This window comes from Eriocheir sinensis, chromosome 21, assembly GCF_024679095.1.
Source record: "Eriocheir sinensis breed Jianghai 21 chromosome 21, ASM2467909v1, whole genome shotgun sequence".
NCBI lineage: Eukaryota > Metazoa > Arthropoda > Malacostraca > Decapoda > Varunidae > Eriocheir > Eriocheir sinensis.
Genome location: NC_066529.1, coordinates 4,653,313 through 4,672,543, shown reverse-complemented (window position 1 = coordinate 4,672,543; position 19,231 = coordinate 4,653,313). Strand labels below are relative to the sequence as shown.

Here is a 19,231-nt window from a genome sequence, read left to right as displayed (position 1 = left end):
CCTCCCCAAACTGTCCCTCGCCAATCTGCTGCAGGAGAGTGATGGCCAGGCGCGGGATCTCCTTCGCCCGCACCTCCTCCAAGGGTGCGGCGCCCCCTGGACCCTGCTGCCCCTGCTTGCTGCCTGCGCTGCTGCCCGTGCCCCCCTGGCGAAGAGAAGGGGAGAGGGTGAAGGCTTTTACACACACACACACACACACACACACACACACACACACACACACACATTATACATACAATATACACAATGGCGGGTCTTTCGCTTAGATGACCTTGGATTAGTCGGTTTGTGTCCATAAGCCGTGTATCAACTCCCTCATCCTCTCCCCCTTTCATCTCTCATCCCCTCATCCTCCCCTCCTCATCCCCCTTTATCACCTTCCCCCAGTCTCATTATCTCGTACTCTTCCATTTCCTCTCTCCTAATTATTATCGTATCCTCCTTTATTCCCCTTTACTTCCCCAACCCTTTCCTCCTCCCATTCCTTATAGTTTCCCCTTCTTCCCTCGTCATCCCCCTCATTCCTACACACTTTCTCCCTTCACTTTGGTCATTCTTGCCTTCTTTTTCCTTTTCTTGTGCCCTCTTTTCTACGTTTCCATGTCTCCTCAATCTCATCCTGTCATTCTTACCTCTATTTTTCCCTCCTAATGTTTTATCACCCTCTTTCCAGCCTCATTCCGTTTCTTCTACTTTCATTCCTCCCTTCCTTTTCCCCTTTTCCCTACTTATGCTCCTAGATACCCTTCACTTTCCCTCTTATCTCGTCCCACACTTTCCCTCTCCATCCTTTCATTCCATATCTACTCTCTCTCTCTCTCTCTCACCTGGACGATCTCGGTGGCGGCGTAGAAGCTCTCCTGCGGCTGCTGCGTCGAGGCCTTGCCCAGGAAGGTGTTGAGAGGGTGGAGGGGCGGCTTGGAGTGGGGGAGGGGAGGGGGGTAGACGCCCGTGCCGCTCCCGTCAGCCGCGAGGTGGGGGATGGCGTACTCCGTGGAGGGGCACTCTGGAGGGGGTGAAGAAGGGGTGGGGGGTTAATTAAATGGGGATGGTTGTGGTAGTAGTAGAAGTAGTAGTAGTAGTGAAAACGATTGACAAAAGTGAGTTACATGATAGAGTAGAAAATAAGAGAAGGAATGAGAAAGTGAAGGGGAAAGTTAGAAGGACAAACAGATAGATAGACACAGAGATAGAGAAAGGAGTGATGATAAGTAAGGCAGCAAGGTGTGGCTATCGTGGTGTAGGGATGGGGCTAAAATGAGGAAGGAGGTGGGTATGGTGTCGGAATGCGGCTGCGAAGGTAATTGAAATATAAAGAAGTAGAAGCAGTAACGATATAATGATGCCAATACTGAGGAAAATAAACAGCAACTATTATCATTATTATAAAAAAAATGTGATAATAATAATGTTACAATAATTTTAATAATGGAGATTGCACTTCTTTGAGAGTCACTTCAAAGGAAAAGAGGAGTTAATAATGTCAGTAATGAGACCAATAAGGTGTGTGCGTGGGGGGAAGGGGGGAGGGGGGGGTCCGCAATCTCTCACACACGCACGCACACATACACGCACACTCACAGACAGACATACACACAAACATATGTATACCTCCCTCTCCTCCTCCTTTTTTCATCTATTTCTTTTTTTTTCTTGTTGTTGTTGTTGTTGTTGTTGTTGTTGTTGTTGTTGTTGTTGTTGTTGTTGTTATTGTTGTTGTTCGTCGTCGTCGTCTTCTTCTTCTTTACCTTCTTCTTCTTCTTCTTCTTCTTCTTCTTCTTCTTCTTCTTCTTCTTCTTCTTCTTCTTCTTCTTCTTCTTCTTCTTCTTCGTCTTCTTCTTCTTCGGCTTCTTTTTCTTCTTCTCCTCCAAGCGGTGTGATTTACGTGGCCAATATTTTATAGAGGCGAGTAATCAAGACAAACGTTAGCACCAGTGACTTTTATGTGTTCTTAAGCACTGTCGGGGCTCTAGATCTAAAGGCGCAGGGAGAGACACACATTACGTTTTTTCCATATTTTTGTCCATGTCTTGTAGTATTAAATGTTATTCTTAATTCTTTTTTTTTCGGATTACTACGACAAATACTTGAATTGAACTGGTACTACTGCTCTTGATGATGAGTCTGCTGTTGGTGTTACTACTACTACTACTACTATTACTATTAAAATCACTACTATCACATCTACAATTATAATTACTACTCCCATTTTTACAGCCTCCTTTCTTTCTCTCTTACAATTTTGTCTTTCTCCATTCTCCTTTTCTGCCCTTTTATCATCTTTTTTTTCCAATTCACTCTTTTGTTTCTTATCTTTCTCGTTAATCCTTTTTCTTTTCTTTCTTTTTCTCTCACTGTCCACAATATACTTATCTACCTACTTATTTACCTATCTATCTATCTATCTGTGTCTGTCTGTATATCTATCTATCCACAAGTATTTCCTGGAACAATGACACAAGCACACATCTCTGTATATAACCATGATACGTATTTACTCATCATCCTCTTAATCAAAACACAAAGCACCTTCTATTTAAATCCACGTTTTCATCCTCTGCCTCACTAATGTAAAGACGCCATTGTTTGCTAAGTCTCTTGTCGGCCGGACGTGGATGAGTGGATGAGTTTGTTAATCCCGGCATCTGTTTTAATATTCTCAAAATGCTAATCTGATTAAAACTTCGCGTGCTTTGTTCTCTTCTTTGTAGTATTAATTATTTGTTAATGGTGTTTTCTTTTCTCTGTTTTATTTTTGATTTCTTTTACTTATTTTAGCAATGAGGTAAGAGGGATACACGGAAAGGGAAATGATTTAAAGCACACACACACACACACACACACACACACACACACACACACACACACACACACACACATACACACACAATCGCACACAAAAGGCTAATAAATACGTATTCATATCCATAAACCAATACGCGTCACTAACACTGAAATAACCATTGAATTAAAACAAAAAAACATCATTACTGAATTACCTCTAAATTACGTTTCCCTTCATTGGCAAATATGGGAATGACCTGCGTCGAATACATAATTAATCCTCTCTCTCTCTCTCTCTCTCTCTCTCTCTCTCTCTCTCTCTCTCTCTCTCTCTCTCTCTCTCTCTCTCTCATGCTACAAAAACTATTTCACCTTTTTCCCTCATTTGCATTTCGCGTCAGCCGCCTGTCGCAAGAATGAGTGAACTTTTGGTGAGGTGCTGGAGGTGAGGAGGAGATGGAGGAGGAAGAGGAGGAGGAGGAGGAGGAGGAGGAGAAAAAGGAGGAAAAGGATAGAAGGTAGAAAAAAAAACAGGTGCTAAGTGAATCGAGACAAAAAATGCAGTCGAAGGAATAGAAGAAGATAGATAGATAGATAGATGGATAGATAGGAGAGAGAGAGAGAGAGAGAGAGAGAGAGAGAGAGAGAGAGAGAGAGAGAGAGAGAGAGAGAGAGAGAGAGAGAGAGAGAAAGAAAAAAACCTCGATAATATTAAAAAAAAAAACGATGAAAATATAAAGGTAAAAGGATTGATGTGCCAGAAATGAAGAGGAAGGAAAGTTCTGCAGTGGTTAGCGTGCCAAGCTACGAATCTGCGGGCCTGGCTTCGAATCCCGGCCCGGGCATTCGGCGTGCAGCTCACCCAGCCTTTCCTCCCTTTCGGGCTGGGCGATAAATGGGTACCTGGGGAAACCTGGGGAAGGGAAACTGCTGTAACTGTTCTCTTTCATTTATTCTTTATTGCCGTCTACTATTTCTTTCTTTGTCTTTTTTTTTTAGTTTTGTCTTTTTTCATTCGTCTTTTCTGCTCTTTTATCATCATTTTTTTTCCAGTTCACTCTTTTGTTCGTTGTCTTTCTCGTAATCCTTTTTCTTTTCTTTCTCTTTCTCTCACTTCCCACTTTCTGTCTTGTTTTCCTCATTTCTCCATTCTTCTTTCTGCACTTTTATTTTCTTTATTTTTCGAATTCACTCATTTGTTCTTCATCTTTCTCGTAATCCTTTTGCTTTTCTTTCTCATTCTCTCACTGTCCACCATCTCTTCCCATTCTTTGTCTGTTTTCCTCATTTTCCCGGATGGCACACTGACCCTATGCCCCGGGCGATGGCTTCCTACCGACCAAAGACTCAAAGGCAAACGCGAGGCAAACGAACACCGCGGTCCTAACCAGCTATACCGTATGACCCCAACTTTACCGAACAATGGGGAACAATGAAGGGAGAGTAACGATGACGGGGAAGCTACTGACGAGGGAAGAAAGGACTTGAATCAACCTCAGAGAATAAAGAATGTCACGTAGAGGAATGTAAATCTTGATTGATGATAAATATATGATGGATAGAATGTATTAGAATGAGAAAAGATAGATAAAGAGATTAATACAAGGGTGAATAGACATATCATCAACTATATATAAAAAGACAGACTGATGGATAGTGTTAGAACGAGAAAATGAACTAACAAACAGAAAAAAAACACAACTAGGTAATATAAGAACGAAACCGTATGGACAGTGGAGGGAAAAAAGGAAGAGGAGGAGTAGGTGAAAATGGAGAAGGAGGATGAAGAAGATAATGGGCAAGATGAAAGAACATTGGAAAGAGAAGAAATAAAAGGAGAAGAAGAAAGAGGAGGAAGAGAATGAGGAGGAAAACAGCGAAAAGTGGACGAAATCACAGGAGTTTAGTCAAGGAAGAGGAAAGGAGGACAAGGAAGAGAAGGAGGAAGAAGAAGGAGGTGAGTGACATGTCATCTTCGTGGAGTGACAGCCCATCCCCTTCTCTGCTTCCCCCTTCCCTCCCTTCCCTCCCTTCCCGTCTTGTCCTCTGCTCCACCTCGGGACAAATTACAGACCTCTATACTTAATGAGTTTTTGTCCCTCACGAGTCACGAGGCTTCATTTGAATAATGCTCGGGGGCCTCAGCTACGGTATTCGTGGGTGGAAGGGGGTCGGAATGGGTGGGAGTGGGTTGGGGGGTGGGTGTAAGCCTGTGGTTGGGAGAGGTGGACTGGCGGTAAGGGGAGGGGATTGGTGAGCTTGGGAGGAGCCAGATTGAGGTTGGGACCGGTTGGGATTGCATGGAGGGGTTGCAGAAGGGGCCGGAGTAAGGTTTTAAGTGGGAGTGGAATAGGTGGGGGAGGAGGGCGATTGAATAATGGAGGTGGAAGGGGAGCATGAGGAGTATGACTGAGGTTGGAGGTGGTTGGGACAGACTGGAACTGTTGGAAGGGGTGGCAGAGGGGTTCGGAATAGGTTTGGGGTGGGAGTGGAGTAGAGGGAGTAGAGCAGGGGAACGCACCTTTGCTAGACTCACCTGTGTAGTCCGGGCTGGAGAGAGGGTTGGCGTGCACCAGCTTGCGGCCCAGGGTGGAGTAGGCCCCCATGGAACTGTAGGTGAGGTGGAACGGCTCCGAGTATAGGCCATTCTTGTCCAGCTCACCGCCTGCACCTCCGCCTACCCCGCCGCTGCCGCCCTCCACGCCCAGCTGAAGTAAGGGCGAGTTAGCGAGGGAAGGGCACTCAAGACATAAGTAAAGGAAGGGTAAAGCAGGGTGTGAAGTGGGAAGGGAAGTTGGAGAAGAAGAGTGAGATTTTGTTGGGTGTGAAAAACGAAGTGTCGGTAAATTTATGAAAAGGTGTTTATAGATGTGGAAAGAAAAAAAATGGGAAAGCAACAAAGATTTCAAGGTTTGGATGTGAAAGATGTGTGGGTTGTGGGGTGTAATACTTTTGTTTCTTCTTTATTTCAGTGTTTGGGAAGTGAAATAGGCAAGTATGTGGGAGAGAAAAGTGTAAGGTTTCAGGGTGTGGAGGTGAGCGACAGTAAATGAAAAGATTTATTCATACTTTTTATACACGTCTTAAACTAACCATTAAAACATTGAATTAGTTATTAGCCGGGGAGGGGGGGGGGGGGTTATGCATGTTAAATGAAGGCGGTGGAAAATAATTAACATCTATTGAGTCTACATTAAAAATTAAAAAAAAATCTTAGTGCTGTTTCCACCTTTTTTTAAACGCTTGGGGAGTCGGGGTTCGATTTTATGTTAATGGCGTTAGTATACCCAAAAGCTTTTCCGCGAAGGCATTGGCAACATTCTATCCACGTAGCACAACATAGGAAGCGCAACATATGAAGCAGGTTACAGAACACACAGCATCTCGGCACATAATGTAACATGAAGCACATCAATACATTTACTTCCTGCAGCGTCTTTATTCATTAGTTCCTTAACATATAAAGGAAGGGAAAGAAGCTGGAAGGGGCAAGGGAGTAATGCAAACGAGGAGGAGGAGGAAGAGGTTGAGGATGAGGAGACGAGGAGGAGTAGGTAGAAAAAATGTGTGATATGAAGATTTTTAGTGTAATTTTATAGGTGTGACGAGGGTCCTTAAAATGTTACGGGATGCTAAGGGAGAGTGTGTGTGGTAGGATCAATACTAATATTTCGCTTTCCTACAGGTGAGTGGATGGACAGGTGTGTAGCTAGGTGGGTCGTGGCGATGGTGGTGGATGAGCGGGTGGATGTTGGGTGGTAGAGTGGGTGTACTGTGGGCGTAGGTTCACTTTCCAACAGGTGTATTAGTGGGTGGAGAGGTGTGATGGCGGTAGTGGGTGAGTGGTTGGATGGGTGGGTGAACGGCTGAATGGGTGTTGTGGTAGTTAAGTGGTAGATTTTGTATAAATATGGAGGTAACATTAAGCTTTCTGAGGGTCATGATTTCCCTTGCCTACAGGTATATTGGTAAGAGGTGTGTAGCTAGGTAGGTGGTGATGGTAGTGGATGAGCGGCTGGGTGGATGGGTGGGTGGGTGTGTTGGGTGACAGAGTGGGTGTAAATGTTGCAGTCGGATCAAGCTTACTGAGGGTCATGACTGGTCTCCTACTGGTAAATTAGTGGGTGGAGAGGTGTGTGGGTAGGTAGGCAGCGCAGGTAGTGGGTGAATGGGTGGGTGGACGGGTGTGTGGTGGGTGTGGTGGTGGTGGTGGTGGTACCTGTGACGGGTGTATGGGCAGAGTGGTGTTGAGCCGGTAGCCATTGCTCCTGTGAGTGCCGAGGCGCGGCGAGGAGCAGAGGGAGGAAGGACGCAGGCCCGCGGGCGCCGTCAGGAACTTTTGCACCTCCTAGAGAGACCACAGAGCCCCGTCACCCAGAGCCGAGGTCCCGTCACCCGCCAGAGCCCAGGTCAATCCGTTGTTTCGTTCACCCAAAAGCCCCTCAAAAAAGACTCCTACACCCTCCCTCACCCATTTACCTCCTCACCCAAAAGCGTCCAAGAAATCTCCACTTAACCTGTAATTTCGTCGCCCAAAGTCTCCAGTCACCCATAATACTGTCACCCAAGGCCCCGGTCACCCAAACAGCCCCGTCACTGCGTCCCTGAAAGTCCCAAGTCACCCATAATACCGTCACCCAAAGCCCCGGTCACCCAAACAGCCCCGTCACTGCGTCCCTGAAAGTCCCAAGTCACCCACAACACCCCCTTCCCCCTCCCTCACCCGTCCCCCCTCCCCCATTATGTACATCCCCAGGGGTCGCACACCAGCATAGGTGATGGGTAAGGGCAGACTCTACCTTCCTCAAGGGTATACTTCGCTACTTCTATATTCCAAAGGCCCTCCACTGCCCCTCCCGTCACCCCACCCCGGCATGGCGATGGTGGGGTGATGGGGGGCAGGGAGGGAGGGAGGGAAGGAAGGGGAGCAAAGAAAGGAAGGGAGAGTAGAGGAATGAGAAAGGGAAAAGCAAGGAAAGGAGCATTGAGAAGGGAAGTAAGGAAGCAAAAGTGACAAAGGGAGAAGAAAGGAAGGGCAAAAGAAAGGGAGAAGGAAACACAGTAAAGGAAAGGAGGTAGGGACGGAGAGGGAGGAGGGGGTAAGGGAAGGGACAGGCCGGGTGGGTAGGGGTGGGGGGGTGACATAACCAGCATCCCAAGTCTTTAAAGTGAGTTTAGTCATAATTATCCATCAAGAAAGTTCACTTCTTGGGCACAGCGGGAGCCGGGAAGGAGGACGCTGCTAAGAGGGGTCGTTTGGGCTAACTTTTTCGTGCAGTAATAATAATTCCGCCGACAGCATCGCTAAGAGGGAAGGCAGGGAGGAAAGAAGGCATGAGGGAGGGGGGGTACCTAAGGGTGTGGAAAGGGAGGGTAGTAGAGAAGCAAGGAAGGGAAGGGAGAGGAAGGCAAAGGAGGGGATGGAAGGGGAGGGTAAGTAGAGAAGCAAGGAAGGGAAGGGAGAGGAAGGCAAAAGAGGGGATGGAAAGGGAGGGGAAGGGAGAGTAAGGCAAGAGAGAGGGTGGAAGGGGAGGGTGGTAGACAAGCAGAGAAGGGAAGGGAGAGGAAGGCAAAAGAGGGGATGGAAGGGGAGGGAGGTCGAAAAGCAGGGAGATGAAGGAAGATTACTACAGGGGAGGGATAAAGGAGTAGGAGGGAGAGTAGAAAAGGGAAGAGAAAGAGAGAGTAGGAGAAGAGCAGGGAAGGGAAGAAATAGGAGGACAGGAAAGGGGTGGAGGAGGATGGAAGAAGAGAAAGAGAGAGAAGAGGGAAAGGAAGGTTGGTATCAAAGCAGAAAAGATTAAGTGAGGGAAGGGAAAGACAAAGGACTGACAAAGAAGGGAAGAGACCAGAAAGAAAGAAGAGGGATGATGAGGGAACTGAAGAAGGGGAAAAGCAGGAGGGAGGGGAAAGGAGAGAATGAAGGACAGAGAAGAGAGAAGTAAAGAGAGGAAGGAAAAGAAGGAAAGAAGAAAACAGGAGAGACATTGAAGAGAAGGGGAGGAAAATTAGGGAGAAGGGGAGATAGGGGACAACAGCGAGAGAGACAGAGAGGGAAGTGAGTGGAGCAAAGTGGAAGGGAGGAAAGGGAGGACAGGGTAGAGCAAGGGAAGGGGGGGAGGAAGGGGGTGAAAAGAGAGAAGAGGAGAGAAGAGACAGTGAAGGGAAATTAGGGAGGGGAAGAAAGGGGAGCGCGAGAGAGAGGTAGCAAAGTGGAGGGGAAGGGAGGACAAGGGGAGGGCAGGGGAGGGGAGGGAGGGCAAGGGGAGAGGGGAGTAAGCCGCCCTGTACTTTATGCAGATCACACGTGCTCAAGTTGGGGAGCAAATTTACATGTGAAAGGTAAGACTTAAGAGGGAGAGGAGGGGAGGGAGGGAGGGAGGGAGGGAGGGTCTGTAAAAAGGGGTTGAGAGAAATATACAAAAACGTTGAGAGGAAAAAAAATAAAAATAAAAGGGTGAATATTTATCTCAGACTCTGGCTTTACCATACGAAGGGAGGGAGGGAGGGAGGGGGGGAGGGAGAGGCAACAGGAAAGGGAGACAAACAAAAAATATATATATAAAAAAGGGCAAAAAAAAAGTAGTATCACCATAACTTCGTCACCATGCAGCCACCTCAATGGGGTGCCAACTTCACGTACTGGGGAGGGAGGGAGAGAAAGGGGAGCTAAAAGGGACGTGGGTGAGGTCAGGGTGATGGGTGCTTGGTGGGGAGAGGAGACGTAAGGAATGCGATGGGGGTGAGTTAGTGTGGGTGAGGGTGGATGTTGGGGAGATGGAGGGGAGAGGGGAGACAAGGGGAGACAAACAGGGGGAGTAATTAGGGTGAATGTGACGACTGGGTGAGTTAGTAGGGGTGAGGATGGATGTTGGGGGAATGAAGGGGAGAGGGGAGACGAGGGGGAGACGAAGGGGAGAAAAAAGTGGGAAAAGTTAGGGTGAATGTGACGACTGGGTGTGGTAGGGACTGGGGAGGGGAGGGACAGGGATGGGGTGGGGAGGATATGGGACAGCAAATGGGGAGAAAGAGAAACACAGGGGAGGATAAAAAATGGCCAGGGGGGAAAAGGAGGAAGAAAAGGGGAGGGCCAAGAGATGAAGGATGGGGAGAGAAAATGGGGAAAGGGAGACAAGGAGGGAGAAAAGGGGAGGGGCGTAGGTAGGTAAGGGGGAGGGTGACTAACGATAAAGGGGATGAAGGGGAGGGGCAAGAAATGGGGGAAGGGGGACAAACGACACGGGAGGGGTGGAGACGATATGGGCCAGGGGAGCGCAGGGGGTGGAGGAGGAGGAGGTGGTGGTGGTGGTGGTGGTGGTGTGCGTGAGGTGCGTCTTAAGATAAAGGTGTGATGGGACTCTCAAGACAGGTGGTGGTGGAGGTGGAGGTGGTGGTGGTGGTGGTGTTGAAGGTGGAAGTGGATAAAAAACGTATTATCGGTGGTAATGGTGTAGGTGGGTGAGTGGAAAACCCTATTGCATTACATGGAGAATGGTGCTGGAAAGAATGGTGGTGGTGGTGGTGGTGGTGGTGGTGGTGGTGGTGGAGGTGGTGGTGGTGGTGGTGGTGATGGTGGTGGTGGTGGAGGTGGTGGTGAAGTTTATGAGGGATTTATCAGAACTGTAAAACTGTGAAAAAGAGAGAGAGAGAGAGAGAGAGAGAGAGAGAGAGAGAGAGAGAGAGAGAGAGAGAGAGAGAGAGAGAGAGAGAGAGAGAGAGAGAGAGAGAGAGAGAGAATTAGGATAGATAATTTGAAAAAAAAGCTGAAGAGGAGGAGGAACAGAGAGAGAGGAAGAAGAGGAGGGGGAAGAAAAGGAGGAGGAGAACCGTGAAGAGGAGGAGGAAGAAAAGATTGAAGAAGGCAAGCAGAGGAAAGACAATAAAAAAGAAAAGAAAAAGATAAAAAAGAACAGGAGTAGGTGAAGGAGAAGGAGGAGGAGGCGAAGGAGGAGGAGGAAGAGCAGGAGGAGGGTGATAAACATGATAAAGCACATCTAAAAAAAAAAAGGCAAATGACCTCTTTTTTGGGCTTCGAGAAACAATGACCGGAGGCGAGCGAGTCTTTTCAGCGGGCCATTCACGAGCAGGACCCAGAATAACTCTCTCTCTCTCTCTCTCTCTCTCTCTCTCTCAGGCTAAAGGTTAATGCGGGTCAATTCTCTTTAATTATCCAGTAGAGGCCCTCGAAAAATCTATCCAAAGCTGAAGGAGGAGGAGGAGGAGGAGGAGGAGGAGGAGGAGGAGGAGGAGAACAAAAGGCCAGAAGGGGTTGAAGTATTCAGATAACCAACGTCTGTCTGTCTAATGAATTACTCCCTTGGCCTCCTTCCTTTTTCTCTCTATTTTTCGCTTCTATTTTCTCTGTCTTCCAATATATTCTTTTTTTATTTATTTTTTGTGTTCTCTCTCTCTCTCTTCCAGTAACTCCTCAATTTATTCTGTTTTTCTGTTATTCTCTTTTTTCAACTAACTTCTCTTCTTTTTCTTTTTCTATTATCTCATTTTTCTCACTCAGTTTATCGCTTTAAAAATCACCTTAGGGAAAATATTACTATTATTATCATTATCACAGTAACTTTTCTCTTTCTCGGTTTCCTTTTCCTCTCATTTCTTCTTTCACTAATAAGAGAACCGTCAGGAATTCTTTATTGCATCGCAGGAAGGAGGAGGAGGAGGAGGAGGACGAGGAAGGAGCGAAGGAGGAGGAAGAGGAAGCGAGTGACTGCAATGTTGTCTTCCTTTCCTCCCTTCTGTTTTTCCCTCCTGAAGGAAGTGGCCGCGACCTCCCTTTGTTTGCCGCTGTTGATGGATTAATTAGAGACTCCCGCCGTCCGTCTGTCTCAGGTGGTGGCGTCTTAGGGAGTGATCACACCAGCTGCGCCCCTTCCTCCCTTCTTCGACCTCACCCTGCCCCCTCTTCCTTTTCACATTGCCTCCTTGTTCTTTTTTTCCCTACGCTCCCTCTCTGTGACCTCTTTGTCCTCTATTTCTACCTGTACAGTGTTCTTTTTACTTACTCTTCCTCTCTCCATGTTCCTCATTCTCACCTGTCTCTCTTCCCAGCCTTCACAATGTTCTTTTTCCTCGTTATCTCTCTTTCTCCTCTTTTTTTGGTCTCTCTTCTCACTCTGCCTTCATATCATTCGTTTATCTCATGTTCTCTCTCTCTGTCTCCTCCTCTATCTCACCCTGTCTTCCATCAAGCTTCCCCTTGTCTCTTCTCCCTTCTCATTCTGCCTTAACTCTGCTTTTTTTCTAGCTCACTCCCCTTCTTTTCCCCTAGTGTCCTCTTCTTTCTCATCCAACCTTAACTCTACTTTTCTCTCCCTCACTCCCCTCCTTCATTCTGCCTTCTTTCTGTTTCTTTCTTCTTCCCCTGCCTCATCCATCCGTCATCTCTCTCATCATTCCGTCTCTTCTATCTCTTCAACACTGCTTGCACTTTTTCTCCCTCACTCCCCTTCTCCATTCTGTCTTCTCTGATTCTCTCCTCTTCTTCCCCTGCCTCATCCTTCCGTCATCTCTCATCACTCCGTCTCTTCCATCTCTTCAACTCTACTTACACTTGCTATCACTCGGCCCACTCCCACTTCCACAGTCTGGCAATTCACTCCCCTCCCCCATTCGTCTTCGTGTTGCACTAATATCATTTACCGTATAACGTAAGGATTCGAAGAGCATGGGGAGTCAGCATAAGGTCAGTCAGCTAACGCACAGGCCTTTTAAACCAAGCGCCATTTATCTTCGGTATCCATTAATCAAATAGACTTAGAACCTTCAAAATATGCATAGACGATGGATGTTAAGGCACACAGGTAAGGTGGGTCATTAACAGGTATTTGTGTACGAGGTGAGCAAGGCTTATGGTGTAGATAAAACAGGTAGGTGGTAAAAATGTGTCCACGCGGAAAAATTGCTGCGAGAAAACGGGACAGGTGATTTGAGGGGTGACTGGAAGGGATTAAAAACGCTAGGATATGGTGGGGTAGTATTTGGAGGTAATATAATATCGTGCTGGGATGAAGCAAGCGGGATTAGTAAGCAGGACAAAACATGCAAAAAAAAAAAAATGGCTAATGCTTAATAATCTTCACTCCACACACGAACACACACACAAAAATGCATGGTGACTAATGCTAAATAAATTGCACACACACACACACACACACACACACACACACACACACACACACACACACACACACACACACACACACTGAAAACTTCCAATAATCCATTAAAATCTTAATTAATAATCTAGACAGCATGTACAAAATTTGCAAGTGGTGAGTGGCGTGATAAAATGTGTTAGAATTGTTAGAGTTTACACAACATATATAATTTCTGAGCGAAGGTTTATTATGATTCTGCAAAATGTGAGCTAAAAATAGAATGCTGCTGTTTCAATTGTTGCGTTATTTCAGAGCCTAGATTAGAGTAGAACAATTACACGGAGATGAAATAACATACTGCCGCTTGCCTCGATGCAACGACAGCGACAAAAATGATGCGGATGATGAAAATGATAACCGTAATGAAAAGGTTAATGGTTAGAAATAGAGAACCAGTGGTCACAACAATAGAAATGGCAATAATAATAATAATAACAAGAGTAACGATGATAATAGTGATAATGATAGTTGAAAGAATAACATGAAAGTTGATAATAATAGAAATGAGAGTAATAATAATAATAATAATAATAATAATAATAATAATAATAATAATGAGAAGAAGAAGAAGAAGCAGAAAAAAACATGAATAAATGGAACACAAATAACAACAACAATAACTATAATAAAAAAAATAGAAAATAGAAAATCATACCTAACTTGACAATCGTCGAGTAAGATAAGAAACCCAAACAACCAATAAAAAAAAAAGAAGACAGATTATTGGACAACTGAGAGAGAGAAAGAGCAAAAAAAAAAAAGAAAGAAAAAAATAGATAAGAGCCAAACGAACCTTCGACCAATAAAGAAAAAAAAAATCACCTGAGAGAAACAAAGGAAAAAGGCGCGGCAGGAAGAAAAAAAATAAAAGGCAGCTCGGTAAAAGGATCATAAAAGAGACGAACAAAAGGAGTAAGTTTGGCTCTCGAGAACAACAAAGTGAATACGTTGTGAACCAAGGCTATCCCGGGAAGGCCTACGGGGCATGGCTTCTGTGAGGAGGAGGAGGAGGAGGAGGAGGAGGAAGAAGAGGAAGAGGAAGAACAGGAAGAAAAGAGAAAAGGGATGGAATAAGAGAGAGAAGTGGAGATGGAGGAAATGAAAAATGTTTATGTAGTATAGTAGTAGCAATAGTAGTAGTAGTAGTAGTAGTAGTAGTAGTAGTAGTAGTAGTAGTAGTAGTAAAAGTAGTAGTAGTAGTAGTAGTAGTAGTAGTAGATGGAGGAGGAGGAGGAGGAGGAAAGATTGATAGCGGCTCCATTTCTTATGAGGAGTGCTGGGTCAAGAGGGAGGAGGAGGGGAAGGAAAAAGAGGAAGAGGAGGAGGAGCAGCAAGATCTGAGGAATAAGTAAGGTAGTCAGGAGGGAACGATCGGCCTCATGAGGGACTAATGAGAGGAAGAAAGGACGAACCTGCCAACCTTCTCCTCTTCCTCCTCCTCCTTGATCTTCTCCTCCTTTCTATTTTTCTTCCTAAGTCTCAAAACACATATCTACAACACTAAACCAATACAAACTCAACTTAACTTAACCTAACACTAACATTAACCTAACCTAACTTAACTTAACACTAACATTAACCTAACCTAACTTAACCTAACACTAACATTAACCTAACAGTAACATTAACCTAACCTAACTTAACCTAACAGTAACATTAACCTAACCTAACTTAACCTAACCTAACCTAACGAAGACCCGCTCCCTTCCCAACCCACCTTCAGGTTCACAATGTCCCGCTTCTCGCCGTAGGGCCCCGTGTAGATGTCGTGGGTGATGGTGCCGTCCTTGTGCCTCCTGGAGCGCCACACGATCAGCAGGATGGCGGACACCAGCAGAATGATCACGGCCACCAGCACGCCGATCACCAAGGCCACGTACTCCTGCCCGCGAGGCCCCTCCGACACGTCCGTCATTACTGTATGGGCGGGTGTTGAGGGAGGTTAGGTTAGGTTAGGTTATGTTGGGTTGATTTGGTTTAACATGGGTTGCGTTGGTTTTGTTTGACTTAGTTTGGTTGAGTTGGGTCAGGTGGGGTCAGACGGGGTTGGATTGGCTTGGTTGGTCTAAGTAAAGTTAGGTAAGAGTTGTTTTCCGTGCTAATCAAGGGAGGTGTTCGCCCACACAGGTACATAACACACTTTGGAAGTATAATTGGACAGGTAAAATGTACTACTGCTACTACTACTACTATTACAACTACTACCACCTACCCATGTTGCGGCGCGTGTCTCCATGCGCCGCCCCGTCCAGCATGTAGCCGGAGGAGTCCTGGGCGGGCGGGGCCTCGGCGCGCTGCGGGGGATCGTCGGGGCCTGTCTCCGCCGAGAAGTTACCCTGAGCCGGTGCTGTGGAGAGAGGGAGGAGGGGTGAGTGAGGGAGGGGGATGGCGAAGGAGAGGGAGAGAGTAGGAGATGGAGAGAGAGGGGTAAAGAAGGGATGGATGGTGTGGAGGAGGGAGAGAAAAAAGAGAATAAAAAGGGGTGGGAAGGATAGAAGATGGAGACGAGGTAGAGAAAAAGAATATCAGCGAAAGAGAAGGGTGAAGAAGGGAGGGACGGATGGCCGGGAAGAGGGAGAGTAAAAGGGAGAGATAAGGTTTGGGAGAGAGTGAAGGCGAAAGAGGAAAGAAAGGGAAGAGAGGGAGGAAAAGATAAAAGGGTAAAGGAGAAGGGTCGGAGGTAGAGATGAAGGTAAAATGGGGGAAAACAAGGTGAGAGGGTGAAGGAAGAAGGGAAGGGGTCGGATTGTAATGAGAAAGGGAAGAAGGAAAGACAGAGGAAGGGAAGAAGAGGGAAAGGACAAAAGAGAAGAGGAGAAAGAGTAAAGTAAATAAATAAGGCAGGAAGGAAACAGAAAAGAGGAGAAAGAAGGGGAAGTAAAGAATATAGGAAAGAGAAAAAAACACGAGATTATGTTAGATATTTTTCTCTCTCATACACACACACAAAAACACACAAACACACCAACCAACCCACATCACCTCATCTCCCCCTCACAGCATCCGTCTCCTCTTTCTCCTCTTCCCCCCAAAAAACAGAGAAAAAAAGAATCTTCTCATTTGCAATTAAAACGAGGATGATCATCTCTGCTGCTCACCCCATCACCCTCACACACGGGTTATTTCGATTTTACACCGTCGCCAAGTGTTTCTCGTCGCCTCTCACGGAAAACGGCTTCGCGTCCAACTCCACCACCTGGCTAACTGTGAATCCGTGTCAAGGGCAGAGCCAGAACAACACCACACGAGGGAAACTTTACATATAGGTAAGAAAAAGGTTGAAATGGCTTGTGCATGTGTGAAGTAAGGTGGAGGTTGATAATAAGAAGGGTCTGTAAAGGTTTGTAGGAAGACGAAACCATATGCCGAGGAAACGAACAAGAGGAAGGAAGGAGGAGGAGGTATGAAGCGAGATAATGAGTATTCTTATGGATGGAAGGAAGGAAGGAAGGCAGGAGGAATACGATGTCGCAGGAGCAGCAGCGGAGGTAAGGGGAGGTGAAGTGAGACATCTTATAAGGCAGAGGACCGTGAGTAGTAGAGATTTAGGCGTCACGGGCGGAGGGAGACAAAGGAAGAGAGAGTAAAAGGGAAATACAAAGGTGAAAGGTGAAGGGGGAGGATGATACAGAAAGAAAGAGAAATGAAAATGCAGAACACGGTAAGCTAAGAGGAGATAGAAGCCTTGCAGGTGAAGACAAAGGAGGAGAGTAAAAGGGAAATACAAAGGTGAAAGGTGAAGGAGGAGGATGATACAGAAAGAAAGAGAAATGAAAAGGCAGAACACGGTAAGCTAGCTAAGAGAGAGAAGCCTTGCAAGACAAGGAGGGGAGAGAGGTAAAGGTGAAAGGTGAAGGAGGAGGATGATACAGAAAGAAAGAGAAATGAAAATGCAGAACACGGTAAGCTAAGAGGAGATTGAAGCCTCGCAGGTGAAGACAAAGGAAGAGAAAGCGCAAAAGGTAAATCAGAACACAAAGAGAAAGGGAGATGATACGGTGTGATCCACAAATACGTCTTTACATACGCTGCAATAAGAACAAATATAGTAAGCCAGGTATAAGGTTAGATACTGTAAGGAAGCGAGACAACAAACCAAGAAATGAAAGAGGAAGTAAAATGTAAGCAGGCGAGACTACAAACTAAGGAAAAGAAGGCAAGTAAGAAAATGTAGAAAAATTGCAGAGTAAGAACCAGGGAAAGTGTATATGAGAAGGGAATAAAACCAGACGAATAAGACGCAAAATTATGACGCCAGAGAAAGTAAACAACGAAAAAATATATGAAGAAATACTAAAAGAAAACAACATCCACATTTCACTACAGACAAGGTGGTTAACTTTTACTACCAGAATGAGAGAGAAAAAAACTAAAAAAAACTTGTCGCTCTCCTCAATAAAGACATATTAAACAGTTTCTTCCACTTATTACCAGAGGGCGTAAAACTCAAACGCAACTCTCTCTCCCTTCTCTCCTTTATTCTATGCATCTTCCCCATCTCTCCCTTTTCTCCCACTCCCTTTCTCTCCTCCCCTCTTCCCTTCTCTGCTTCATGACATGCCTTCAAAACCACACGAAAAAAAAGGGATAGGAAAAAGTACCTCCATTCCTCCTCCTTTCTTCCTCTCTCTACCTCAGTCCGCCTGCCTGCCTTCCTTCCTTCCTTCCTTCCTGCAGCATCCACTCTCTCATCTCTCCTCCACTGTATCTCTCCTTCTCTTCCACCTGTCTCTCTCTCTCCCCTTACGTACCCCAGCCTCCCTTACCTCCTCTCTTTCTCCCTTTCCTTTCCTTACGAACTCACTCTTACCCTTCCTTTCCCTGCCACACCAATCCCCCACTCTCCTCTTCCTATGCCCTCTCCCCTCCTTCCTCACCCACGCAACCCCCTCCAACCCCCAGCAACCTCGCTCTTCTTTCCTTACCCACCATCCACTTCGTACGCCCTTCCCCCTCCTTCTCCCTCACCCTCGCAGCATCCCCCCACTCCCCTAAACCTCTCCCGGGCCCCGAAAAAGAGTTACAATGGAAGGGTCTGCGTGTAGCCGGGAAATACGCGACGCAAAATGTCCTAATTCCAGCTCTCCAGATTCGCGGATTTTGGGATTTTAAGCCACAAAAGACACGGCGAGAGTGGAGGGAGTGCTTTTTGCATAATAAGGTGAACCAGCCTCCTCCTCCTCTTCTTCTCCTCCTCCTCCTTCTCCTCCTCTGTGAATTACTGCCACCCTCTACTCTTTTTTTCTCCCTTCTCTCTCTCTCATCTTTCCTTTCCGCCTTCTGACTCTTCTTCTTCTCTTCTTCATCCTACTCCAATTGAAGAACGAAGAAAATATGTAACAACAGAGAGATAAAGGAGGAAAGCGAATTTTGATAAAGAGATCGAGGAGGAGGAGGAAGAGGAAGAGAAGGATGAATAGCAAAATGAACAGGAGGACGAGGATGAAGAAGAAGAGGAGTGGGAGGAGGAGGAATACAAAATGACGGAAGGGTGGAAGGAAGGAAGGAAGTAATGTATTTGATGCTAAACTGGCAATAAATTCGAGAGCCACATTTCCAGAAACAATTTCGTATATGTATTAATCTGCGATAGAATGCCCGGGAGATAAAGATGGATTAAGAGAGGGAAGAGGGAGGCTGAGAGAGAGAGAGAGAGAGAGAGAGAGAGAGAGAGAGAGAGAGAGAGAGAGAGAGAGAGAGAGAGAGAGAGAGAGAGAGAGAGAGAGAGAGAGAGAGAGAGAGAGAGAGAGAGAGAGAGAGAGAGAGAGAGAGAGAGAGAGAGAGAGAGAGAGAGAGAGAGAGAGATCGGCGGAGACAAGCTAAGACACACACACACACACACACACACGCACACACACACACACTCACACACACACAAGCTGATCTGACCTCCCTCCGGACACACATCCTTCACCTTTAACCTTACACATTAACAGACAAACAGATAGATAGATAGACAGATAGATAGATAGATAGATAAACAGACAAAAAGACAGATACAGATAAATACAGACAAAAAAGATAAATAAATACAGACAGGTTTATGGATCACACACCATAATTAAACTCTTTACATTACAAACAGTAAAGTAAATAGTTGGATTAAAGTTAAATTGATTACAGTGGGTGGCAGTTGCAGTCCATATATACAGTAAGCCAGTTACAATTTACCGAAGCCAAAAGAAACATCCAACACCCTTCAGCTCACCCTCGCTAATAATCCTCAGACTTCAACTCCTGCGCAAAAGAGAGCGACACCTCCGTCCATACACTCC

General features: G+C 46.0%; 1 protein-coding gene across 3 annotated transcripts in view; it reads right to left on the bottom strand.

Moving 5' to 3' along the window:
* LOC127001553 (discoidin domain-containing receptor 2-like) overlaps window positions 1-19,231 on the bottom strand; it is a 135,283-nt gene that overhangs the window by 14,583 nt on the left and 101,469 nt on the right. Inside the window, exons 7-12 of one of the 3 annotated variants that reach the window (XM_050866194.1) lie at window positions 15,169-15,303; window positions 14,674-14,873; window positions 7,004-7,132; window positions 5,306-5,492; window positions 828-1,006; window positions 2-145 (exon numbers count right to left, since the gene is read on the bottom strand). In XM_050866194.1, coding sequence (XP_050722151.1) covers window positions 2-145; window positions 828-1,006; window positions 5,306-5,492; window positions 7,004-7,132; window positions 14,674-14,873; window positions 15,169-15,303 — 974 coding nt within the window. The remainder of the gene's footprint in view (window position 1; window positions 146-827; window positions 1,007-5,305; window positions 5,493-7,003; window positions 7,133-14,673; window positions 14,874-15,168; window positions 15,304-19,231) is intronic. The other 2 variants (XM_050866195.1, XM_050866196.1) reach the window with 2 other exon arrangements.